This window comes from Musca autumnalis, unplaced genomic scaffold, assembly GCF_047663935.1.
Source record: "Musca autumnalis isolate F117 unplaced genomic scaffold, ASM4766393v1 scaffold_1, whole genome shotgun sequence".
Lineage (NCBI taxonomy): Eukaryota > Metazoa > Arthropoda > Insecta > Diptera > Muscidae > Musca > Musca autumnalis.
The window spans coordinates 253599050-253620088 of record NW_027411644.1 but is presented as its reverse complement, the minus strand read 5'-3'; the positions used below and the strand labels follow the sequence as shown (position 1 = coordinate 253620088).

The following is a 21039-nucleotide window of genomic DNA, read 5'->3' as shown; positions in this document are numbered from 1 at the left end:
CATATCTCAATTTTATATGTTTGGGTACCAACATATTTTTATGTTAAAACATATTTTTTATGCGTGGAGAGGGTTTTTATCAAAGAGAGTAACAACAGAGCTCTCGCAGCTGCGGAATGCTGGTTTATAATAAAGTGCTGTGTGTATGGTGTAATAGGAGACCCAGAAATTTTGTGATGTGTATGAGTAAAACACGAATGTTTCATGCTTTGTTGTTGTTAAGCAACGTAGCAAGCGAATAGGAAAAGAAAAGAAATTGTATTAATTTATTTGAGACAATCGTTGAGTAAAGACGGTAAAGTGAGTGAAAAAATCGGTGTTTTGTCTTGAAATTGTGCATTTTAGTAATTTAACGTCCAATACATTTTATAATTGGATCAAAAAGGTGAATGGAAATATTTTATTGGACAAGGAAGAAATTTTATTTTATCCCAGATAGCATTTGGAAGATTGTTTTTTCAAAAATCACATTTCGGAGTCTTTTTAGAGTCCCTTTGGTGATCAAGGGACTTAAAAGTGACTCCCTGTAATGATTAAAAAGAGTTCAATTTAAAATACAACAACAAATGTGTAGCAATCGCAAATGAATCATTGAGGCGTTTAAGATGTGACTATTTTTTCGTTATTTATTGTCACATTTCGATCTGCATGAAGATTGAAAAATGCTTAATTAAAAAAAGGGTCATGCAGGTGTTTGAAAAGTGATTATAATTATGTATCTTCTGATCATATTTTGAACAGATAGGTGATTAAAAACTGATTGTTTTGTTTTATTTTTGTTTTGTTGTAAATAATTCTCATATACATTTTCTACAAAACTTTGATATAAATGTAACGTATAATATTAAGAGTATAGACAAACACAACACATGTACAGGTAAAGGGGATAATTAAAAGTCATAGCAAAGCAGAAAAGACAACACAACAAAACAAAGGAAAGGAACAAGAAACAAAGAAGAATAAAAAGAAAATTCTTTTAATGTTTTCGTCTAATAAAAATACTCATAAATGATTCCCTAAAGACTCATAAACGATTATAAACATGACTCAAAAAAGACTCGAAAAAAGAACCCCAAATTAATCAACAAATCACCAATAAATGATTGAAATACGACTCGAAAAAGACTTTATATACCATCAGAAAATGAGCAAAAATGACACGAAACTAGTGCAGAGGAAGACTCATTTGTGATTTGTTTATAAGAGTCGCCTGAGGTTACGTTTTCCTCCCGACAAAGGAGTCATTTATGATCAGAAAATGAGCTCATATTCCAGCTTTTTAATCGTGCAGTCGGATCAAAAAAGACTCGAATTTGATTAAAATTTTCAAAAAACGCTGGATGGGATATTGGTTATTACATCAATACATTTTTCATATACATACACATATGTATATTTGAAATATGGATGTACCTATTTATTACATTATATAATCATTTGATTCCAGATGCCAATTTCCCGCTGATGATTTCAACTTTGAAGAAAATGTGTTTTATTTCACAACTAAGGAGAAGCGTTCAACGATGTTTCTGTATAATTTTTTTTTTTTCTTTTTAAAAGTGCGACTTTTTATAGGTTATTTCATTCAGTTTTTAAATGGTTTTATTTAGCTCACCCCGTTTGTTTTTTTTTTATTTATTATTTATTCTTGGGTCAAATTTAGTAATTCAAATTTCACCCTCTTCCTGTCAACCGATTAATCTGAAATTTTGTATACACTTTGGATTTTGGTGACAATACAATTATATTTATTCATCTATATATATAAAAGAGTAGTGAGGTGAGTGACTGACTGACTGACTGACTGATTGACTGACTGATTCATCAGCGCCCAGACGAAACCGCTGAAGCTAGAAAGTTGAAATTTTGAGTGTAGGTTGCTGTTGGTGTGTAGGGGTGAGATAAGGCTGGGTTTTTGGAAATTCGACCTAGAAGTGTACGAAAAGTACTAAAAGGTACTAAATATGGTACCCTTTGTATTAGGCAAACGGTAAGAGCTAGAATTCTGAAATTTGGAATGGGGGTAACTGATGGAGAGCTAGAAAGATGTACCAAAGGGTTTTTGGAAATTCGAACTACAAGGGTAAGAAAAGTACTAAATGGTACTAAATTTAGTACAATTTTGATTTGGGTGAACGGATTGAGCTGGAATAATGACATTTGGAACGAGGGTCACTGATGAAGAGTAACAATGAAAGGTTTTTGTAAATTCGAACTATAAGGGTACGAAAAGTACTAAATGGTACTAAATTTAGTACAACTCGGATTTGGGTGAACGGATGGAGCTAGAATCCTGAAATTTTAAATTAGGGTCACTGATGGAGAGTAGCAAAGAAAGGTTTTTAGAAATTCGAACCATAAGTGCACGAAAAGTAATAAATGGTACTAAATTTAGTACAATTTGGGTTTGGGTGAACGAATAGAGCTGGAGTCCTGAAATTTGGAATGAAGGTCACTGATGGAGAGTAAAAAAGAAAGGTTTTTGGAAATTCGAATTACAAGGGTACGAAAAGTGCTAAATGGTACTAAATTTAGTACAATATGGATTTGGGTGAAGGGATTGAACTGGAATCCTGAAATTTGTAATGAGGGTCACTGATGGAGAGTAGCAAAGAAAGGTTTTTAGAAATTCGAACCATAAGTGCACGAAAAGTACTAAATGGTACTAAATTTAGTACAATTCGGATTTGGGTGAACGGATAGAGCTGGAATACAGACATTTGGAATGAGGGTCACTGATGAAGAGTAACAATGAAAGGTTTTTGGAAATTCGAACTGTAAGGGTACGAAAAGTACTAAATGGTACTAAATTTAGTAAAATTTTGATTTGGGTGAACAGATTGAGCTGGAATACAGACATTTGGAATGAGGGTCACTGATGAAGAGTAACAATGAAAGGTTTTTGTAAATTCGAACTATAAGGGTACGAAAAGTACTAAATGGTACTAAATTTAGTACAATTTGGATTAGGGTGAACGGATAGAGCTGGAATCCTGAAATTTGGAATGAGGATCTCTGATGAAGAGTAAAAATGAAAGGTTTTTGGAAATTCGAATTACAAGGGTACGAAAAGTACTAAATGGTACTAAATTTAGTACAATTTGGATTTGGGTGAACAGATTGAGCTGGAATCCTGAAATTTGTAATGAGGGTCACTGATGGAGAGTAGCAAGGAAAGGTTTTTAGAAATTCGAACCATAAGTGCACGAAAAGTAATAAATGGTACTAAATTTAGTACAATTTGGGTTTGGGTGAACGAATAGAGCTGGAATCCTGAAATTTGGAATGAAGGTCACTGATGGAGAGTAAATAAAGGAAGGTTTTTGGAAATTCGAATTACAAGGGTACGAAAAGTGCTAAATGGTACTAAATTTAGTACAATTTGGATTTGGGTGAAGGGATTGAACTGGAATCCTGAAATTTGTAATGAGGGTCACTGATGGAGAGTAGCAAAGAAAGGTTTTTAGAAATTCGAACCATAAGTGCACGAAAAGTACTAAATTTAGTACAATTCGGATTTGGGTGAACGGATAGAGCTGGAATACAGGCATTTGGAATGAGGGTCACTGATGAAGAGTAACAGTGAAAGGTTTTTGGAAATTCGAACTGTAAGGGTACGAAAAGTACTAAATGGTACTAAATTTAGTACAATTTTGATTTGGGTGAACGGATTGAGCTGGAATACAGACATTTGGAATGAGGGTCACTGATGAAGAGTAACAATGAAAGGTTTTTGTAAATTCGAACTATAAGGGTACGAAAAGTACTAAATGGTACTAAATTTAGTACAATTTGGATTTGGGTGAACGGATAGAGCTGGAATACAGGCATTTGGAATGAGGGTCACTGATGAAGAGTAACAATGAAATTTTTTTGGAAATTCGAACTGTAAGGGTACGAAAAATATTTAATGGTACTAAATTTAGTACAATTTTTATTTGGGTGAACGGATTGAGCTGGAATGCAGAAATTTGGAATGAGGGTCACTGATGAAGAGTAACAATGAAAGGTTTTTGTAAATTTGTTGTTGTTGTTGTAGCAGCTAGAAACCTACGTATAAGCATAGGTTTTTTGCTGGGTTGGCAGCCGCTGGCCGAAACACAATGGTTTCGGGTCAGTCCGGTACGAAAGAATCCGCTGCCGTGGGATTGTAAATTCGAACTATAAGGGTAAGAAAAGTACTAAATGGTACTAAATTTAGTACAATTTGGATTTGGGTGAACGGATGGCACTAGAATCCTGAAATTTGAAATTAGGGTCACTGGTGGAGACTAACAATGAAAGGTTTTTGGAAACTTGAACTATAAGTGCAGGGAAAGTTCTAAATGGTACTAAATTTAGTACAATTTGGATTTGGGTGAACAGATTGAGCTGGAATCCTGAAATTTGTAATGAGGGTCACTGATGGAGAGTAGCAATGAAAGGTTTTTAGAAATTCGAACCATAAGTGCACGAGAAGTACTAAATGGTACTAAATGTAGAACAATTTTGATTTGGGTGAACGGATTGAACTGGAATACAGACATTTAGAATGAGGGTCACTGATGAAGAGTAACAATGAAAGGTTTTTGTAAATACGAAAAGTACTAAATGGTACTAAATTTAGTACAATTTGGATTTGGGTGAACGAATAGAGCTGGAATCCTGAAATTTGAATGAAGGTCACTGATGGAGAGTAAAAATGAAAGGTTTTTGGAAATTCGAATTAAAATTATACGAAAAATACTAAATGGTACTAAATATAGTACAATTTGGATATGGGTTAACGAATAGGGCCGGAATATTGAAATTTGGAATGGGGGTAAGAATGATGTACCAAAGGTCGAAAAGTCCTAAATGGTAGTGAGTTTAGTATGATATGGATTTGAAGAGCTGGAATCCTGAAATTTGGAATTAAGATTACTGTTGGAATATAGAATTGAGATATGGAGGTAGCTTTGGAAAATCGTACTAATGTGCACGAAGCTATACTAAATGGTACGACATTCGCTATAATTTGTATTTGCGTGAACAGATTATTGTTCGAGTGTAGGATTGAGGTAGTTTTGGAAATTCGTACTTATGGGAAAGTGCTAAATGGAACTACATTGGAAATCGTGTACGAAAAGTGCTAAATGGTACAAAATTTGGTACCTTTTGGTATTTGCTATATGGTATAGAATTTTGTACAATTTTGATTTTGTAAAGGGTAGAACTGGAATTTTGAAATTCGGTATTAGATTAGCAATTGGTGTTTAGAGTGGAGGTAGGGAGGAGGTTTTGAAAATTCGTACTTATTTATACAAAAACTACTAAATAGTCCCCAAATGGGTTTCAGGTGAACTGGTAAAACTGGAAAAGTGAATTGGGGTTAGGATATATGTTGAATATAAGGAAGTCATTTTGAAAACGTTTACCTATGTGTACGATAAGTTGGGTAACATGTTGGTACCAAAACCATTTTAAATAGTTAAGGTACTAAATTTGGTGTTGGGTGTAGGAACAAAACTGGGATTATATAATTTGGAAATACGCTATTTGTACAAAAAATACGAAATGGAAAAATATTTGTTGAATATATTTGGTGAGTTTGAAAAATTGTACTGCATATTGTTCCATTGATTTGATGTTAACGCCAAGGAGTTTGTAAAAAATGTACTGAAATTAAGTAGTCAAACGTGAAGTATCTTTTCAAAAAATGTTTTTTTTTTGTTCTGACCGCTTTGGTATGTAAATTTGAAAACGTGGTCCAATGCGACAATTTTGTTAACTAGAAGGTATTTACCCCCCTGATATTAAAAAATCCTAAATTGAAATGCCTTCAAAAAATTTTCCGTTATATACGGTTGACATACCCGTGCACATTAAGTACAATTTTTTGTAAAGAAGTTTTCTAACCTTTCATGCCACAAATTCCGAATTTCGGTTGGAAAATGTGCAGAAGATTTTCAAAATACTCTAAATCTTCAAAATATCTCTTCTAATAAACGTGGACTGAAGTGGAGATTTTTTAAATTAAACTTTTATATCCTCTGAGTATTCAAGGTCCAAATTTAAAGAAAATTGGACAACATACATTTGTTCTTCTTTTAAAATACACTTAGTCGAGGGGTACCGTTATATGGGGATATACGAAAACGTGGATTTTTATGGCCATTTTGAACGCCGAAAATTTAACGGACCTATTCGGGTTCTGGGCGAAACCGCTAAAGCTAGAACCTTGAATTGTGAATGTGCGTGATTGTTGTTGTGAAGGGGTGAGATAAAGTTAAGTGTTTGGAAATTCGTACTGGAAGGGAATGCTGTGTTAGTGAAGAGGTAAAACCAGGAGTCAAATCTGAAATTTGCAATAGTTTTGGAAATTCGTAATAAAAATATGGTAGATGTGTAGGGATGCGATACGGCAGATTTTTTTTTTTTTAATTCTGACTACAATCGAAAAAATATTGGTAATAAAATAGGTCTTAGTACAACAGAATCTCCAGTATTCACCATTCCCGTATTAAATATTGTTTATATATATTTCGTTTCCTTTCCGCATACGAAGTAGCGGGCATTTGCTAGTTATCATTATAAATTGAAGATGGCGGCCGCTACAAAATGGCCGATAACGTGGGTTTTATCAATCCCATCAATATGGGTATCAAATGAAAGGGCTCAACAAGCTCAACAACAATATACTATAAAAAATTTAAATCCAAGATGGCGGCCGCTACAAAATGGCGGATAACGTAGGTTTTATCAATCCCATCAATATGGGTATCAAATGAAAGGGCTCAACAAGCAGAATACAATATACTATAAAAAATTGAAATCCAAGATGGCGGCCGTTACAAAATGGCGGATGACGTAAGTTTTATCAATCCCATCAATATGGGTATCAAATGAAAGGGCTCAACAAGCAGAATACAATATACTATAAAAAATTGAAATCCAAGATGGCGGATAACGTAGGTTTTATCAATCCCATCAATATGGGTATCAAATGAAAGGGCTCAACAAGCAGAACACAATATACTATAAAAAATTGAAATCCAAGATGGCGGATAACGTAGGTTTTATCAATCCCATCAATATGGGTATCAAATGAAAGGGCCCAACAAGCAGAATACAATATACTATAAAAAATTTAAATCCAAGATGGCGGCCGCTACAAAATGGCGGATAACGTAGGTTTTATCAATCCCCTCAAAATGGGTATCAAATGAAAGGTCTCAACAAGTAGAATACAATTTACTATGCAAAATTGAAATCTAAGATGGCCGCCGCTACCAAATGGCTGATAACAATTTTTTTATCAATCCCACCAATATGGGTATCAAATAAAAGGGCTTGACAAGAAAAATACAGTGCACTATACAGTACATCCTATACACCCGAAAGCCATACAGATTCCAGCTAAGTACAATTACGGGACGGCTGAAAGAAGAATGTTGCCTTTAATACTATCATGGGCTTCTACTATACATAAAATGCAGGGCAGCACTGTGGATCACGCAGTCGTATACTTAGGTGCGAAACTGTTTGAAGAAGGTCAAGCCTACGTGGCTCTTAGTAGAGTAAGATTTTTGCAGGGACTACGTATAGAGGAGTTGGACTGCAATAAACTAACGGGCAAGAAACCTTGCAATAATGAAGCACTAAACGAATTAAACAGAATGCGAAATAAAAACTAAAAACTAGAAAACAAAAATAGGTAAAAAAACTTTTTAAGTTAAACGGTTTTATGTTAAACATACATTGCAATGTTTAAGATAAATGTACTAAAAACCAAAAAATAATAAAATAGATACAGTCGTGGGAATTATAAACATATGCATAGACTAGACTAAAATAAAACCGTGGGGCACGTCAATTGTCTACAAATTATCGACTTAATGTGCGATAGAAGAATCGTTTAATTCGTCGTTAGGCAGTTGGCCCGCAGACGGTGAGGAAATTACTTTCTATTTCTTGCTCATGGAAATTCCAATAGTTATTCACTCCATGTAAATAAAAGAGATGTTTCAACTAGTTTATCGTTGGACATTCACACTGCTGCCTGGCGAGGAAGCGTTTCACTGCTCGTAGTTTGTCTTTAATCGACAAAGTACTACTCGCTCACCACTATGAAACCCTAAAACTCGCTTATTATCGAGCTTGCTCTAGCTTGTTTCCACATTCTAGCCCTACTTATCACACGTCCATCGTTGTCGGTTGAACAACTGCCTAATTATAGTGTAACATTACAAAACAAACATTTTAATCAACGATTGTAGACAATTGACGTACCCCACGGTTTTATTTTAGTCTAGTCTATGCATATGTTTATAATTCCCACGACTGTATCTATTTTATTATTTTTTGGTTTTTAGTACATTTATCTTAAACATTGCAATGTATGTTTAACATAAAACCGTTTAACTTAAAAAAATTTCTTACCTATTTTTATTTTATTTTATTATAGTCTGTTTTGTCTTTCTTTGGAATTTTTCATGTACCTATGTATCTGTTGCGCTTTTGCTTTTATACCCTCAGCATGTATGCTAACGAGGGTACACGTATATACACTTTCATACGGGCAAAATGTGCCTCATCGAAGTAATGGTTTTAGACCCCAAGTATGTTTGGACGAAATGGGTTTCAGTCAATTTGAAGTCGATTTAGCAATGTCCGTCCGTCTGTCTGTCTGTCCATCTGTCTGGCTGGCTGGCTGGCTGGTGCGCACGATAACTCTCGAACGGATGAACCGATTCGGTTCAAATTTTGACTTTCGTAATATTTTGCCCAAACTCGGTCCACTCCTTCCTGTACCTCCCCCACAAAAGTTCGAAAATGTTCGGAAAATTTGTGCACACGATAACTTTTGAAGGGAGTAACCGATTTGGTCCATACTTTGCCCATCGTAAAATGTGTACCAGACTTAGATAATGTTTCAATAGAGCCATCTCTCGAATCGCTCTAATTTTTGTTTAAGCAACTTGTATTCACTGCCCTCCATGCGACGATACAAGTTTCATTAGGCGCAAGTCCATACTTCCTGAGAAAATAGCCTGAAAGTTGCAAAAAAACCCCTATGACACCGTGTGAGGTGGTTGGAGCGCAAGATAACTCTCGATCGGATCTGCCGATTCGGTCCAAAATTTGGCCTTAGTAATATTTTGTCCAAACATAGTTTAAGTTTGAAGATAAACCATATCGGTCCACTCCTTCAGGTACCTCCCCCACAAAAGTTCAAAAATGTTCGGAAAATTTGTTCATACGGTATCTCTTGAAGGGAGTGGCCGAATTGGTCCATACTGTACACACCCTAATATATCTGCTAGATATAGATCAGGTTAAAATATGTACTATATTTGTCCACTCCATCCGGTACCACCCACACAAAATTTCGGATAAGTTCACTTTAAGACCTGCTATCGAATCACTTTGATTTTTGTTGTGCATTCGCTGCCTCAATTACGATGGTAAACGTTTTTTCAGGGGCAAGTTCATACTTCTTGAACAAACATCGCGAAGGGTGTAAAAACCCCCTATGGCACCATATGTAGTGGCTGGAGATCCACTTCCATAATGGTCACTGTAGATCCATTCCTTTTAGTATCTCCTTCGCAAAACTTTTGATCTCTGATCCTAATGAACATTTTTGTCGGCTCAAATGCCCAAAATTTTTAAAAACCCCTAAATATATACGTTTTTTTGGGAAAAATTTTTTTCAATATATACAGGCTGATGGTATATCTCTGTCGGCAAAGCCGACTGAAGCTTTTTTACTGGTTTTCTATGCCTTTCAATAAAACACCACCATTTATAAATGTGTGTACATGTTAGAGATAGCCAGTGAGCGCTTGCTGAGAGCAAGTGAGCATACATTTCAATGTGTTTCACATTGACATTTACGCTCCCTTGCTCACATTGACATTTACGCTTCCTTGCTCTCAGAAAGCGCCCACTGGCTATCTCTAACATGTACACACATTTATAAATGGTGGTGTTTTATTGAAAGGCATAGAAAACCAGTAAAAAAGCATCAGTCGGCTTTGCCGACTGTATTTCTTTGTATTTCTTTGCACCAAAACATATAATTTGTTTGCAGGACCAAGATATATGTTATTTTTGGGACTGATTGCAAACAAATATATGTTTGCTGCAAAATATGTTTAGGACATATGTTAGAGAGGCGTTTTTTCCTCCGTGTAACGGCACCACTTGTAGAAAATATTTATATGACTCAGGAAATGTATGCTGGATTACGCTGAGAGGTGTTTGCCACCGTTAATAAAATATTTTTTTGATGCTGTGTGGCCGAATCCGTGCATTTCGCGTGCAGTGCTTACCACTGCCCCAAGGAGGCGTCCGTATTTTACATCAATAAAACAATCTCTTAAAAAATTCATTTTAATTTATTAACAATAAAATAACAAAACAACAACAATAAAAATGGCAACATTTTCAACTTAAATATTATAAACAGAAACTTAATAAATTTCACATTTCTTTAGGGGATTCATGCCGCTACCGGGAGGACATTGAAACACGTTCGAAAATTCATCAAAATTTGAAAGGGGGCCAATAACTCGAAACTTATCTGGAACATGGGCATCTGTTGACTCCTGGTATTGACGTATCAGCGGATTAATGTCACCACACCACAATTGGCCATAGCTAATGAAAAATAATTTCTTATCACTAAAATCAAGACCTGGCATTGTTTCCGATATCTGATGAGGTTGTTTCTGTAAGGTCTCACGATACCAATTCAAATAGGCATTATAGGCTAAGCGTACACCACCATTATCAGCAATATTTTCATGTTGATCCCCATAAGGTAGTTGGCGATTTTGAAAGATATAGCCGTGATATTGTTCATTGAAACATTGCGAACGTTCTTTGAAGTAAATTGAAGAGAGCAGATCCCACCATTGTAGAGGTTTGCCGCTCACATCATAACCCCTTCCAGCATCATCAAAACCATGTATCAGTTCATGGGAAAGTAATGATCCCAAGACGGCATAATTAAAAGCATTGGGAAATTGGGTGGACCAAACCTGATAGGGTTGCAACATAGAAACTGGGACTTTTACCATATTTTCATTGAGAATATTGGCTGGTGAGGTGGAAAGTTCTTCTCCCAATTCAGTGGGTTTGGGGGGTTTGGTTATGGATTCCCGATGATTTTTCGAAGCCAACGCATATAGGGCTTTTAGGTTTTCCACATAATCATGATTGTTTACCTGCAAATCACCAAACACCGCCTGAAAATCATAATCTTTGTAAGAGACAATGTCCATTTTCATGGCTTTCACCTTTTCTATCGCATAGAGACGAGTGAGGCCATCGATCCATTGATATTTGTCTGAGGCCAAGTTTTGCGTAAAGGTGTGCTTTATCTCCTGCCACATACTGTGGATGCCCTGCTCAATTTCCCGTGACATAAAGCGACGATACATGATGTTGTCAAATATTTTAAAGAATCGCGGTTTCATACCTTTGAGGCAGTTTTCTTGTAATTTTTGTTCTGTCATAGGCACCTCAACGAGGAATTTCCTAATGAGCTTATAAAAAATATAATTGGCCACAGTGCGTCGCGGTGTAACCTGCATTAGTTGAATGAGATGTCTGATATATTTTGGATTAGAATACACTCTCAGATTGGGTAGGGTGCCAAAGGAAAGATACATTAACTTCTTAATATCCAAATGACCGGCATATTTTTGGTGTAAAGATTCTATGGTATCCAGGGCTATCACTTCCCTGTAATCACTTACACTGTTGACATCATCAATGCCACGAGCCAAAGCTGTTTCAAAATCAATAATTTCCTTGGCCGTTGCCTTTGCCAATTCCACATCCATGCCAAGAAAATCAATTAGCCGTGAGTATACCACAATTGTTATACCTTGAATAAGTCGGGAATTACTTTTATCTAAATAGACATGCTTACTGCCCAGCGATAATTCCGCCGTTCTGAGATATAAACGATTTACACTACCATCAACCAAATCAATGCTCACCTCAGCCGGGGTAAGTATGCCAATGCCATATTTGTAGGCTATCTTGGCCACAGTCTCAAGCCAATCGAATTGCTGTTCCTGCCATGCCGCCCCCGCCAAAGCAGGCATTTCACCAAATTCCCCAATTAATTCTCTTAGTTTCAAAGGGTAATTATTCTTCAAAGCCGCCAAATTTAAACATGATCTATAGAAATCCTTTACTGTACGATCCACCGCAGTGTCCACACTTTCGGGGGTTATCAAAATCTCCATCAACTTTTCACTCAATGATTTCTGTAAATTTTCCAGGAAACCAGTCTGGGTGGCATCTCCCTTCGCAGCCGAATGATAACGATTCCAATTTCCGCAAGTGAATTCATAAAAATCCTCACAAGGATCCACCGACATGTTCATGTATCTCAACATTTCAGCACCTTTCTGCAAACGGCTGCCAATGCCAGATATCAAATCTATGCTGGCAGGTATCACTCCAAGCGGACAAAAGCTTAACGTAAAAATCACAAGTCCCCATTTTAAATTCCACATTCCACTTGCAAAAGAAAATCGTGACCTCACGTTTAGAACAAATTTTCACAACTGAAATGAAATTCAATTTGATATTTCACTTAACAACAACTTTGCAGCAGCCAGAATTTTAAAACATGAACAATTAGTTGAGTAATTAATTTAAAAATTACATTTCATCAAAATTTCTCATTTGCATTTCATTTCACTTTGCATTGCTTTTTTTGAAAAGAGTTATGGGCAAATGCCATGCGACGTACTTATATGCAAATTCTTAATACCGTTTTATACCATGAATTATTGACCTCAGAGGAAATGCTTTTTTTGTTCAACTGCATTCAAATTTGTCAAACCAAATTTATTTGAAATACTTTAACGTTTTTAATATAGAATCATAACGGTTAAAAATTAATTTATTGTTATAAGCTCACCTAAACACCAGATATGTACATTACCTTTGCGCTTTAGATTTCGAACCTGTAAAAATGTGCCATTTATCTAAGGTAAAAAGTTTTGTAAAGATCGGCTTTATCATAGAAATCTTGGATTTGTCGTGGTTTCTATTTTACTCGATTGGAGACATGCCTGATCGTGGAGTCTCCTTGGGAGCTACATTTATTATGACAAAAAGGGGATAACTTATATACAATATCATGTCCATGTATTATATTTGAATGAGTTTTTAATTACGATTAGATAAAAATCGTACATATAAGGTAATTCTACAAAAAGAAAGAAAGCACAAAATGATTTAAAAATTTGTATTTATATTTCTGACGTAGGTGATGAATGATACCAAGCAACGGTCTTGACCGTCTTTAACATGGCAAAGCCCAGGATTTATCTTGGTCCCTCTTTCATCTCAAGTGGACACTGACCTCCCCGTGGTGTCACCTGGGGAACTGCCTTTAACACCCGTTAAAGGTAGTGAGCTAACATGTGCCGCGCGTTCACCCATAAGAATGTTAAAAACTTGGGTTTGGCCGTCGGGTTAGTAACCCTCCCCTAGAAAAAACATCCTACTATGAAAAAACGAAAGGAAAGAAAAACAACCCCCTCTAAAGTTGACGAACCCCACAAGCATTTTAAGGACCATGATCTGCGAATCTGCCCCTGGAATGTTCGCACTTTTTATAGAGAAGGTGCAGTCTTCGCATTGGCAGACGTACTTGAAAAGTACAAGGCCGATATTACTGCCATACAGGAAATACGATGGATTGGGAAAGGCGTCACAACAACACCTAAAGGTGACGCACTGAATTATAGCTGCCATGACGTAAAGCATGAGTTTGGTTGCGGATTCGTAGTTAGTCGGAGACTAAAACATCTGGTATCCAGCTTCACCCCAGTGAATGAAAGACTTGCTGCAATTCGAATAAAAGCTAAATTCTTCAACATCAGCTTTATTTGTGCTCATGCTCCCACTGAAGAAAAGGACGAACAGACCAAAGATATATTTTACGATCGCTTAGAAGAAACCGTTGCCCTGCCCATGACATTAAAATCATTCTAGGCGATTTTAATGCCAAAATTGGAAAGGAAAATATCTTTGGCCCAACAGTCGGGAAATTCAGTCTCCACAGTGAAACATCTGACAATGGTATGAGGCTGATAGACTTTGCAGCTGCAAAAAACATGGTAGTTAGCAGTACCAGATTTAATCATCTCGATATTCATAAGGGCACCTGGCTGTCTCCAGATCAAAGAACAAGTAATCAAATTGATCATGTTGTAATAGATGGAAGACATTCATCCAGCGTGTTGGATGTACGATCCTTCCGAGGCACAAACATTGATTCGGACCACTACCTTGTTGCAGCAAAGGTACGTACCCGTCTAAACGTTGCAAATAAGGCACGAAAAGACTCAACGCGGAGGTTGGACATCGATAGGCTGCAAACACAACAGATAGCCACAGCATATTCCACTCAACTAGCCCAATTGCTTAACGCGAGCACTCCTTGTCCCGATAACATAACAACACAATGGCAACATATTGCCCACTCCATGCAAACAGCCGCAAAATCCATACTTGGATACCAGAGACCTCAACCAAGGAATCCATGGTATGATCAGGAGTGTCGTGCTGCCACCGAAGAGAAAAATGCGGCATATAGGACTACTTTACAATCCGTAGCAACGCGTAGCGCACGAGAGAGATACCGGGAGAAAAGGAGAGAGGAGAAACGTCTTTTCCGCAAGAAAAAGAGAGAAATGGAAAAGCGGGAGTGTGAAAAAATCGAGATGTACAGGAGCCAGAATGAAGTCCGAAAATTCTACCAAAGAGTGAAACATCAAACAGATGGCTTTGGTACAGGCACATCCTCCTATAGAGCAAGGTAATCTGGTAACAGATACAGATAGCGTGCTCAGGATATGGAAGGAACATTTCTCCAATCTGCTGGTATCCAATAGTAGCGAAGACGATGATACCACAGATCCAATCCCAGAAGATGGTATAGAATGTATACTGCTCGGCCAAGATGAGGTAAAAACAGCAATCAACCGGCTGAAGAATAATAAAACAGCAGGAGCCGATGGCTTACCAGCCGAGCTGTTTAAAACCGGAGGCGACGCGCTGATAAGGTGTATGCATCAGCTAGTTAGCACCATCTGGCAGGAAGAACGCGTACCCGACGATTGGAACCTGAGCATCCTATGTCCCGTCCACAAGAAAGGAGATAAGACTGTATGCTCAAACTATAGGGGCATAAGTCTTCTCCCTATTACCTATAAGATAGTCTCAGGGATATTGTGCGAACGACTAAAGCCAATGGTCAACGAAATAATTGGACCATACCAATGTGACTTTAGACCTGGCAAGTCCACCATTGACCAGATATTTACCCTGCGGCAAATCCTAGAGAAGACCCAAGAGATGCAGATCGACATATTCCACCTTTTTGTCGATTATAAAGCAGCATTCGACAGTCCCCTCCGATCAAAGGTATTCCACGCAATGTCTGAATTTGGTATCCCCGCAAAGCTCATCCGGCTTTGTAAGATGACTTTAACTGATACTAGGTCCTCAGTTAAAATTGGAAAGAACCTCTCCGAAGAATTTTGTACCAAAAGAGGTTTCAGACAAGGAGACAGCCTTTCGTGTGACCTATTCGACATTTTGCTGGAAATGGTAATACGAGATGCAAATGTCAAAAGAAATGGCACAATTTACACCAATAGCCACATGTTACTTGCCTATGCTGATGACATAGACATCATGGGACGATCAGTAAAGGAAGTAACTGATACCTTTAGGAAGGTCGAAGCAGAATCTGCGAAAGTGGGTCTGGCGGTAAACGGCGAAAAGACCAAATTGATGGTGTCGACGCGCAAAGCGTCCATAGAGCTCGGACCAACTGTGGAAGTTGGTACCTACAATTTTGAGGTAGTTAAAGACTTCGTCTACCTCGGCACTGCCATAAACACAACAAACAACATCAGTTGTGAAATAAGAAGAAGAATTGTATTGTCCAACAGATGCTACTATGGTCTAAGTAAGCAATTTAAAAACAAAGCCACATCTCGTCAAACAAAAATAACACTATACAAAACGCTGATACTACCCGTGCTAATGTATGGCTCCGAAGCATGGGTGCTTGCGCAAGCAGCTAAGGCAGTGCTTGGTGTGTTTGAGAGGAAAATTCTTCGAAAGATCTACGGGCCGATTTGCGTTGACGGTGAATATCGACGTCGTATGAACCACGAGCTATATAAGCTATACAAAGACATGCATATAGTTAAACGTATCGAGATGCAACGATTGCGTTGGCTAGGCCATATCATGAGAATCAGTGATGATGAACCCGCTAAAAAGGCGTATGAATACATGCCCCATGGCGGTGCACGCAGAATCGGCAGGCCTAAGCTTCAATGGAGCAAACAAGTGGAAAGGCGCGGTATTTCAAAAAGTCAAGCGAAAAACAGAGAGGAATGGAGATCTTTTCTTAGTTCGGTCTATGGAACAAATGTTCTGTAATGGGCCAACTAAGTAAGTAAGTATTTCTGGGCAATTAAGTCACTGTAAGCAGATGAAGGGTGCCACCGTGGTGCAATGGTATGCAAACCCGCCCTGCACACATAAGGTCGTGGGTTCGATTCCCGGGCCAGGCAACATCAAAACATTTTTCAACGGTGGCAAAAAAAGTAATGTTGGCGACATTTCCTGTGTATTTCAGCCGTGCAAAACTTCTCTACAAAAGTGGTGTCGTAGGACACGCCGTTCAGACTCGACGATAAACTGTAGGTCCCATATCACTGAGTTAATAGGAATCGGGGTGCACTTATTGATAAGAGAGAAGTCTCAATTTTCCCTTATGGTATATTTGTGGAACAATTATTATAACTGTTATTATTATTACACTGGTAAACATGACTTTTGTCTCAACCGAAGTTGTTGTTGTTTCTAAATGAAATCGGTGAGTTATTTTCAAATCCGGTCTAGGTTTTTCTCCATCAGCTCTTGTTCTTGAGTTATAGCTCAGAATCGGTTTTTACGAGTTTTTACCCAGAATTTCGCTATTTCCGGATACAAGCAATTATTTTTTTTTTTGGGTTTTTCGACACTAATATATTAAGGAGATGTTGTACGGTCGATACAAACAGTTTTTGAATTAATTATAGTGTATATATCAATAAAAATAGAAAACATAAGACGGACCTTGTAAAAATTGCATATTTTGAGTACTTTAAGCTGTGATTAAGTCATCGGAGGAAGTGATAAGATCTTCATATGGCATACCGGATACGCTTAGGGTGTCTACTATATAGTCCACTATTCAAATATATAATATAAAGTTTATAGCGACCATGGTTCGGTCATAAAATATAAATACGCCAAACTGGAATGTATAACCACTGTTTACTAGAAGGAATATTTCCAAAACCGTGGAAAGAGCAACAGCTTGTACTAATTAGTAAAGGCAAAGAAGATCCAACAGCCCCATCTTCATACAGGCCATTATGTATGCTGAACACGGCTGGAAAACTTTATGAGAGGTTACTTAAACAGCGAATAGAAGATGCTATAAACCTGAAAGGCGGGCTTTCAGCCAGGCAACATGGTTTCCGACCTGGAAAATCCTCAATTGGGGCAATAAAGGGAGTGGTTGGTGTGTTCGCCATCGCCCAGCAGCGAAACAGCTATACGAGTAGGCCTGTGGTTTTATTAGCCACCCTTGATTTTAAAATTGCATTTAACAGTCTTAGATGGAGAGACATTATACACGCCATGAAGGCAAATTTTGATGTCCCAGTATACCTCATGAAAATAATCAGGAGCTATTTAAGCGAAAGAGTACTAATGTAAAAAACCAGCGAAGGTATACGGAATGTACAAATAACATCTGGCGCCGCACAGGGTTCTATCTTAGGCCCTGATCTTTGGAACATCAGCTATGATGCGATTCTCAAAATAGACATGCCTGAGAACACATTCCTAGTAGGGTACGCAGATGATATAGCCGCAGTTATCCAGGCCAGAAGTACAGATGAGGCTAGACGCAAACTCAGCCAAGTAATGATCCGAACCAGAGCGTGGCTGGAATTACACGGATTGGAGTTGGCCATTCACAAAACCGAGCTGGTACTTTTGTCAAGAAGGCATATTCCAGCAGTTGTCGACATGAATGTAAATGACATAGCCATTCGCACACACGAAGCTGTCACTTACTTGGGAATACGACTGGACAACAAAATGTCATTCTCTGCGCAGATGAAATTTGCAACTGAAAAAGCTACGCATATCACAGCCCAACTCAGCAAATTGATAATAAAAGGAAACTACTGATGGAGACGTGCAACAGCATTTTCCTATATGGATGCGAAATATGGGCCCGGAGTCTGTTAACTGCACTAAAGGCCAAGAAATTACTAGCAGTACAATGAACAGCGGCATTGCGAGTTGCTTCTGCATATCGCACAGTATCAGGACCAGCTGTTCAAATAATAGCGGGCATCGATCTGGTAGCAGAAGAACGGTCGAAACTGTTTGAGGCAAAACTCTCACATAACGCATATGCCAACGCAGAACAAGTGCGAGAAGAGACATATGCAAAATGGCAAAGGCGCTGGGATGAAGAAACCTATGGACGATGGACTGCGAAGCTTATTCCGAACATAAGAAGATGGGTGAATAGAAGACTCGGATATGTAAACTATTACATCACACAGATGCTCTCCGGTCATGGATATTTCCGAAAATATTTGTTTAAAAGAGGAAAGTGTAGTTCCCCATTTTGCCTATACGAGGAAGAAGAAACAATAGACGGGTCGAACTCCGAGCAGAAATTGGCGATATATCTGTCGAAAATATAGTGGAGAAACTGGTAACAGATCCCCAATGTGGTATACCAATCTTCATATCTTGGCGAGATAAAGCGATTTTGATATGTGTGTCCGCCGTCCGTCCGTCCGCCGTCTCTCCATTATAAATTGTAATCAAACTCCAGGCCGAAATTATGGACCGATCGAAATTTTGTATCCAGGTCGGGTTCAACCCAGAATAGATCCGCATTTTTATTGATGATGATCGTGAAATATTTAGCGGTTGAAATGGACCAAAAAACATATTTTTTCCGATTTTGTAGTTGATCTGTAGGTCGCAATAATAGCCCGATCGCCTCAAAATTTTAAATATGGTAAGATTATATGACAAAGAAGAAGCTTACAATTTGAGAAGGCGATCAGATAATATTTAGAGGGTAAAATGGACCACAACTTTTGTGTGAAAATTGTGAAAAATTTTAATATACAGCTTATATCTTTATTTCTGGAAAAGACATTCCGGGCAAGTAAGCTATGCATGGAAGAGGAACGCTTGACCTTTCTATTGATGCCAATTGTGTTGGTGTACATACCCAGTTTTTTGTTTGTAGTGTAATCATGAACACGCTAGAGATCGCAATTATAGCTCAATAATCACGAAATTTTGCACGAGCTAAGAGTTTTGGTAGAAGATGATGCCTACAATTTTGGATGATGATCTGATATTATTTAGCGGGTGAAATGGACCATTAATTTTGTATGAAAAATGCAAAAATATGTATTTTTGGTCTGTATATTGTTTCCTGACTTCTACCCTGATGTAAATTGCAATAACGTGTCTGCTAGATGATAATGGGTTTTGTGTAGAGAACCACATTTTCCCATTCCCAGTTTTTGTATTATTGCAAATTACATGGTGCCCTGGCCTTTTTTCAAAACGACTCCCCAGCCAGGCAACATCAACTGCTTAACCGTGGCAAAATACCCTTCAGTAATGTTGGCGACATTTTCTGAGTATTTCAGCCATGTAAAACTTCTCTACAAATGGTGTCTTAGAACACGCCTTTCGGACTCGGAGATAAGCTGTGGGTCTCATATCATGGAGCGAACATGAATCGGGGTACACTCACTCATTGATATAAGAGAAGTCTTCCTTTTCCCTTCAGAGATGTTTGCGAAACACTAATTATATTATTATTTAAGCTTGGTGTGATACGATACCAGAATCCAAAAAGTTATTTCTTACAATAAGTTTATTTGTTCCGTAAAGAAATTTTGATTTGTGGAAAGCTAATTCCCAGGGGTAAAGGTGTAGGGTATCACATGGTCGGCCCCGTCCGACTATAGGCTTGGCTTGCTTGTTTGTATTACAATTATTTATTACATTTTTACTTTTAAAGCCCCATCGCCAAAAAGCTTTGAAGGGAGAAAACTGACAGCCATTAAAATGACATTAATAACATATGTATGTCCCAAATATGTTTTGCAGCAAACATATGTATGTTTGCAGCATAACATATGTTTGGGTCATGCAAACAAATATAAGCTTGGGTACAAACAAAAATATGTTTGGGTCCAAACAAAAATATGTTTGGGTCCAAACAAATATATATTTGGGTGCAAACAAATAAATGTTTGGATATAATATAAATACAACCCAAAAGCCCAAAAAAAAAACAGACACATACACACGCATTTATAAATGATGGTGGTTGTTTCTTTTATTGAAATGCGGAGAAATACAAAACACAAAATCACCAACAGACGCATACCCAGCTAACATTTTTTCCGAATTTGTTTCGAATTCGGAAAGAATTTTCTAAGGAAATTCTTAAAAAAGTAAATTCCCGGAAAATTCGGAGAAACAATTAGATTTTCTGACAGAATTCGGTCCGAATTCGGAAGAAAGTTCTGGAAAATTCGTTGAAAAATTTTGATTTTCTTAAGAAAATCGGTACGAATTCAGAATTTCTGGAAAAATTCGAAGAAAAGTTCAGATTTTCTGAAAAAAATTCTTGGGCCATGACGCCATTGATGTTGACACAACAAGTGTCGTGTTGTACAGACAAACCCCGCACAGAGACAATTTTCTTTTAATGTCCTTTTTATGAAAGATTCTAATTTCAAACATTTTAATGATTTTGCCTGTTGTTTTCATTTTGCGATTAATGGTAGAACAATGTGCAAGATTATATTGAAGTTTTCATCACAAGCTTGAATTACTATATGTTGCATTTATATTAAAAAAAATTAAAAATTGTATATGCGAATTTTATAACCATTCATTTTGTTTTTCGTC

The 21039-nt window shown here is 37.4% G+C and overlaps 2 protein-coding genes across 6 annotated transcripts in view; both read right to left on the bottom strand.

Annotated features, from left to right (window-relative positions):
* Positions 1–21039, bottom strand: part of LOC141389381 (uncharacterized) — a 540923-nt gene that overhangs the window by 392146 nt on the left and 127738 nt on the right. The gene's annotated exons all lie outside the window — the stretch shown is intronic.
* LOC141391197 (endothelin-converting enzyme homolog) lies at positions 10411–12519 on the bottom strand. The gene has a single exon (XM_073964108.1). The coding sequence runs from the start codon at positions 12495–12497 to the stop codon at positions 10437–10439; it is 2061 nt and encodes a 686-aa protein (XP_073820209.1). The 5' UTR covers positions 12498–12519; the 3' UTR covers positions 10411–10436.

What these genes read in the sequence shown, in the direction of transcription:
- LOC141391197 (XM_073964108.1), bottom strand. Translation starts at nt 12,497, where the DNA reads ATGTGGAATTTAAAATGGGGACTTGTGATTTTTACGTTAAGCTTTTGT.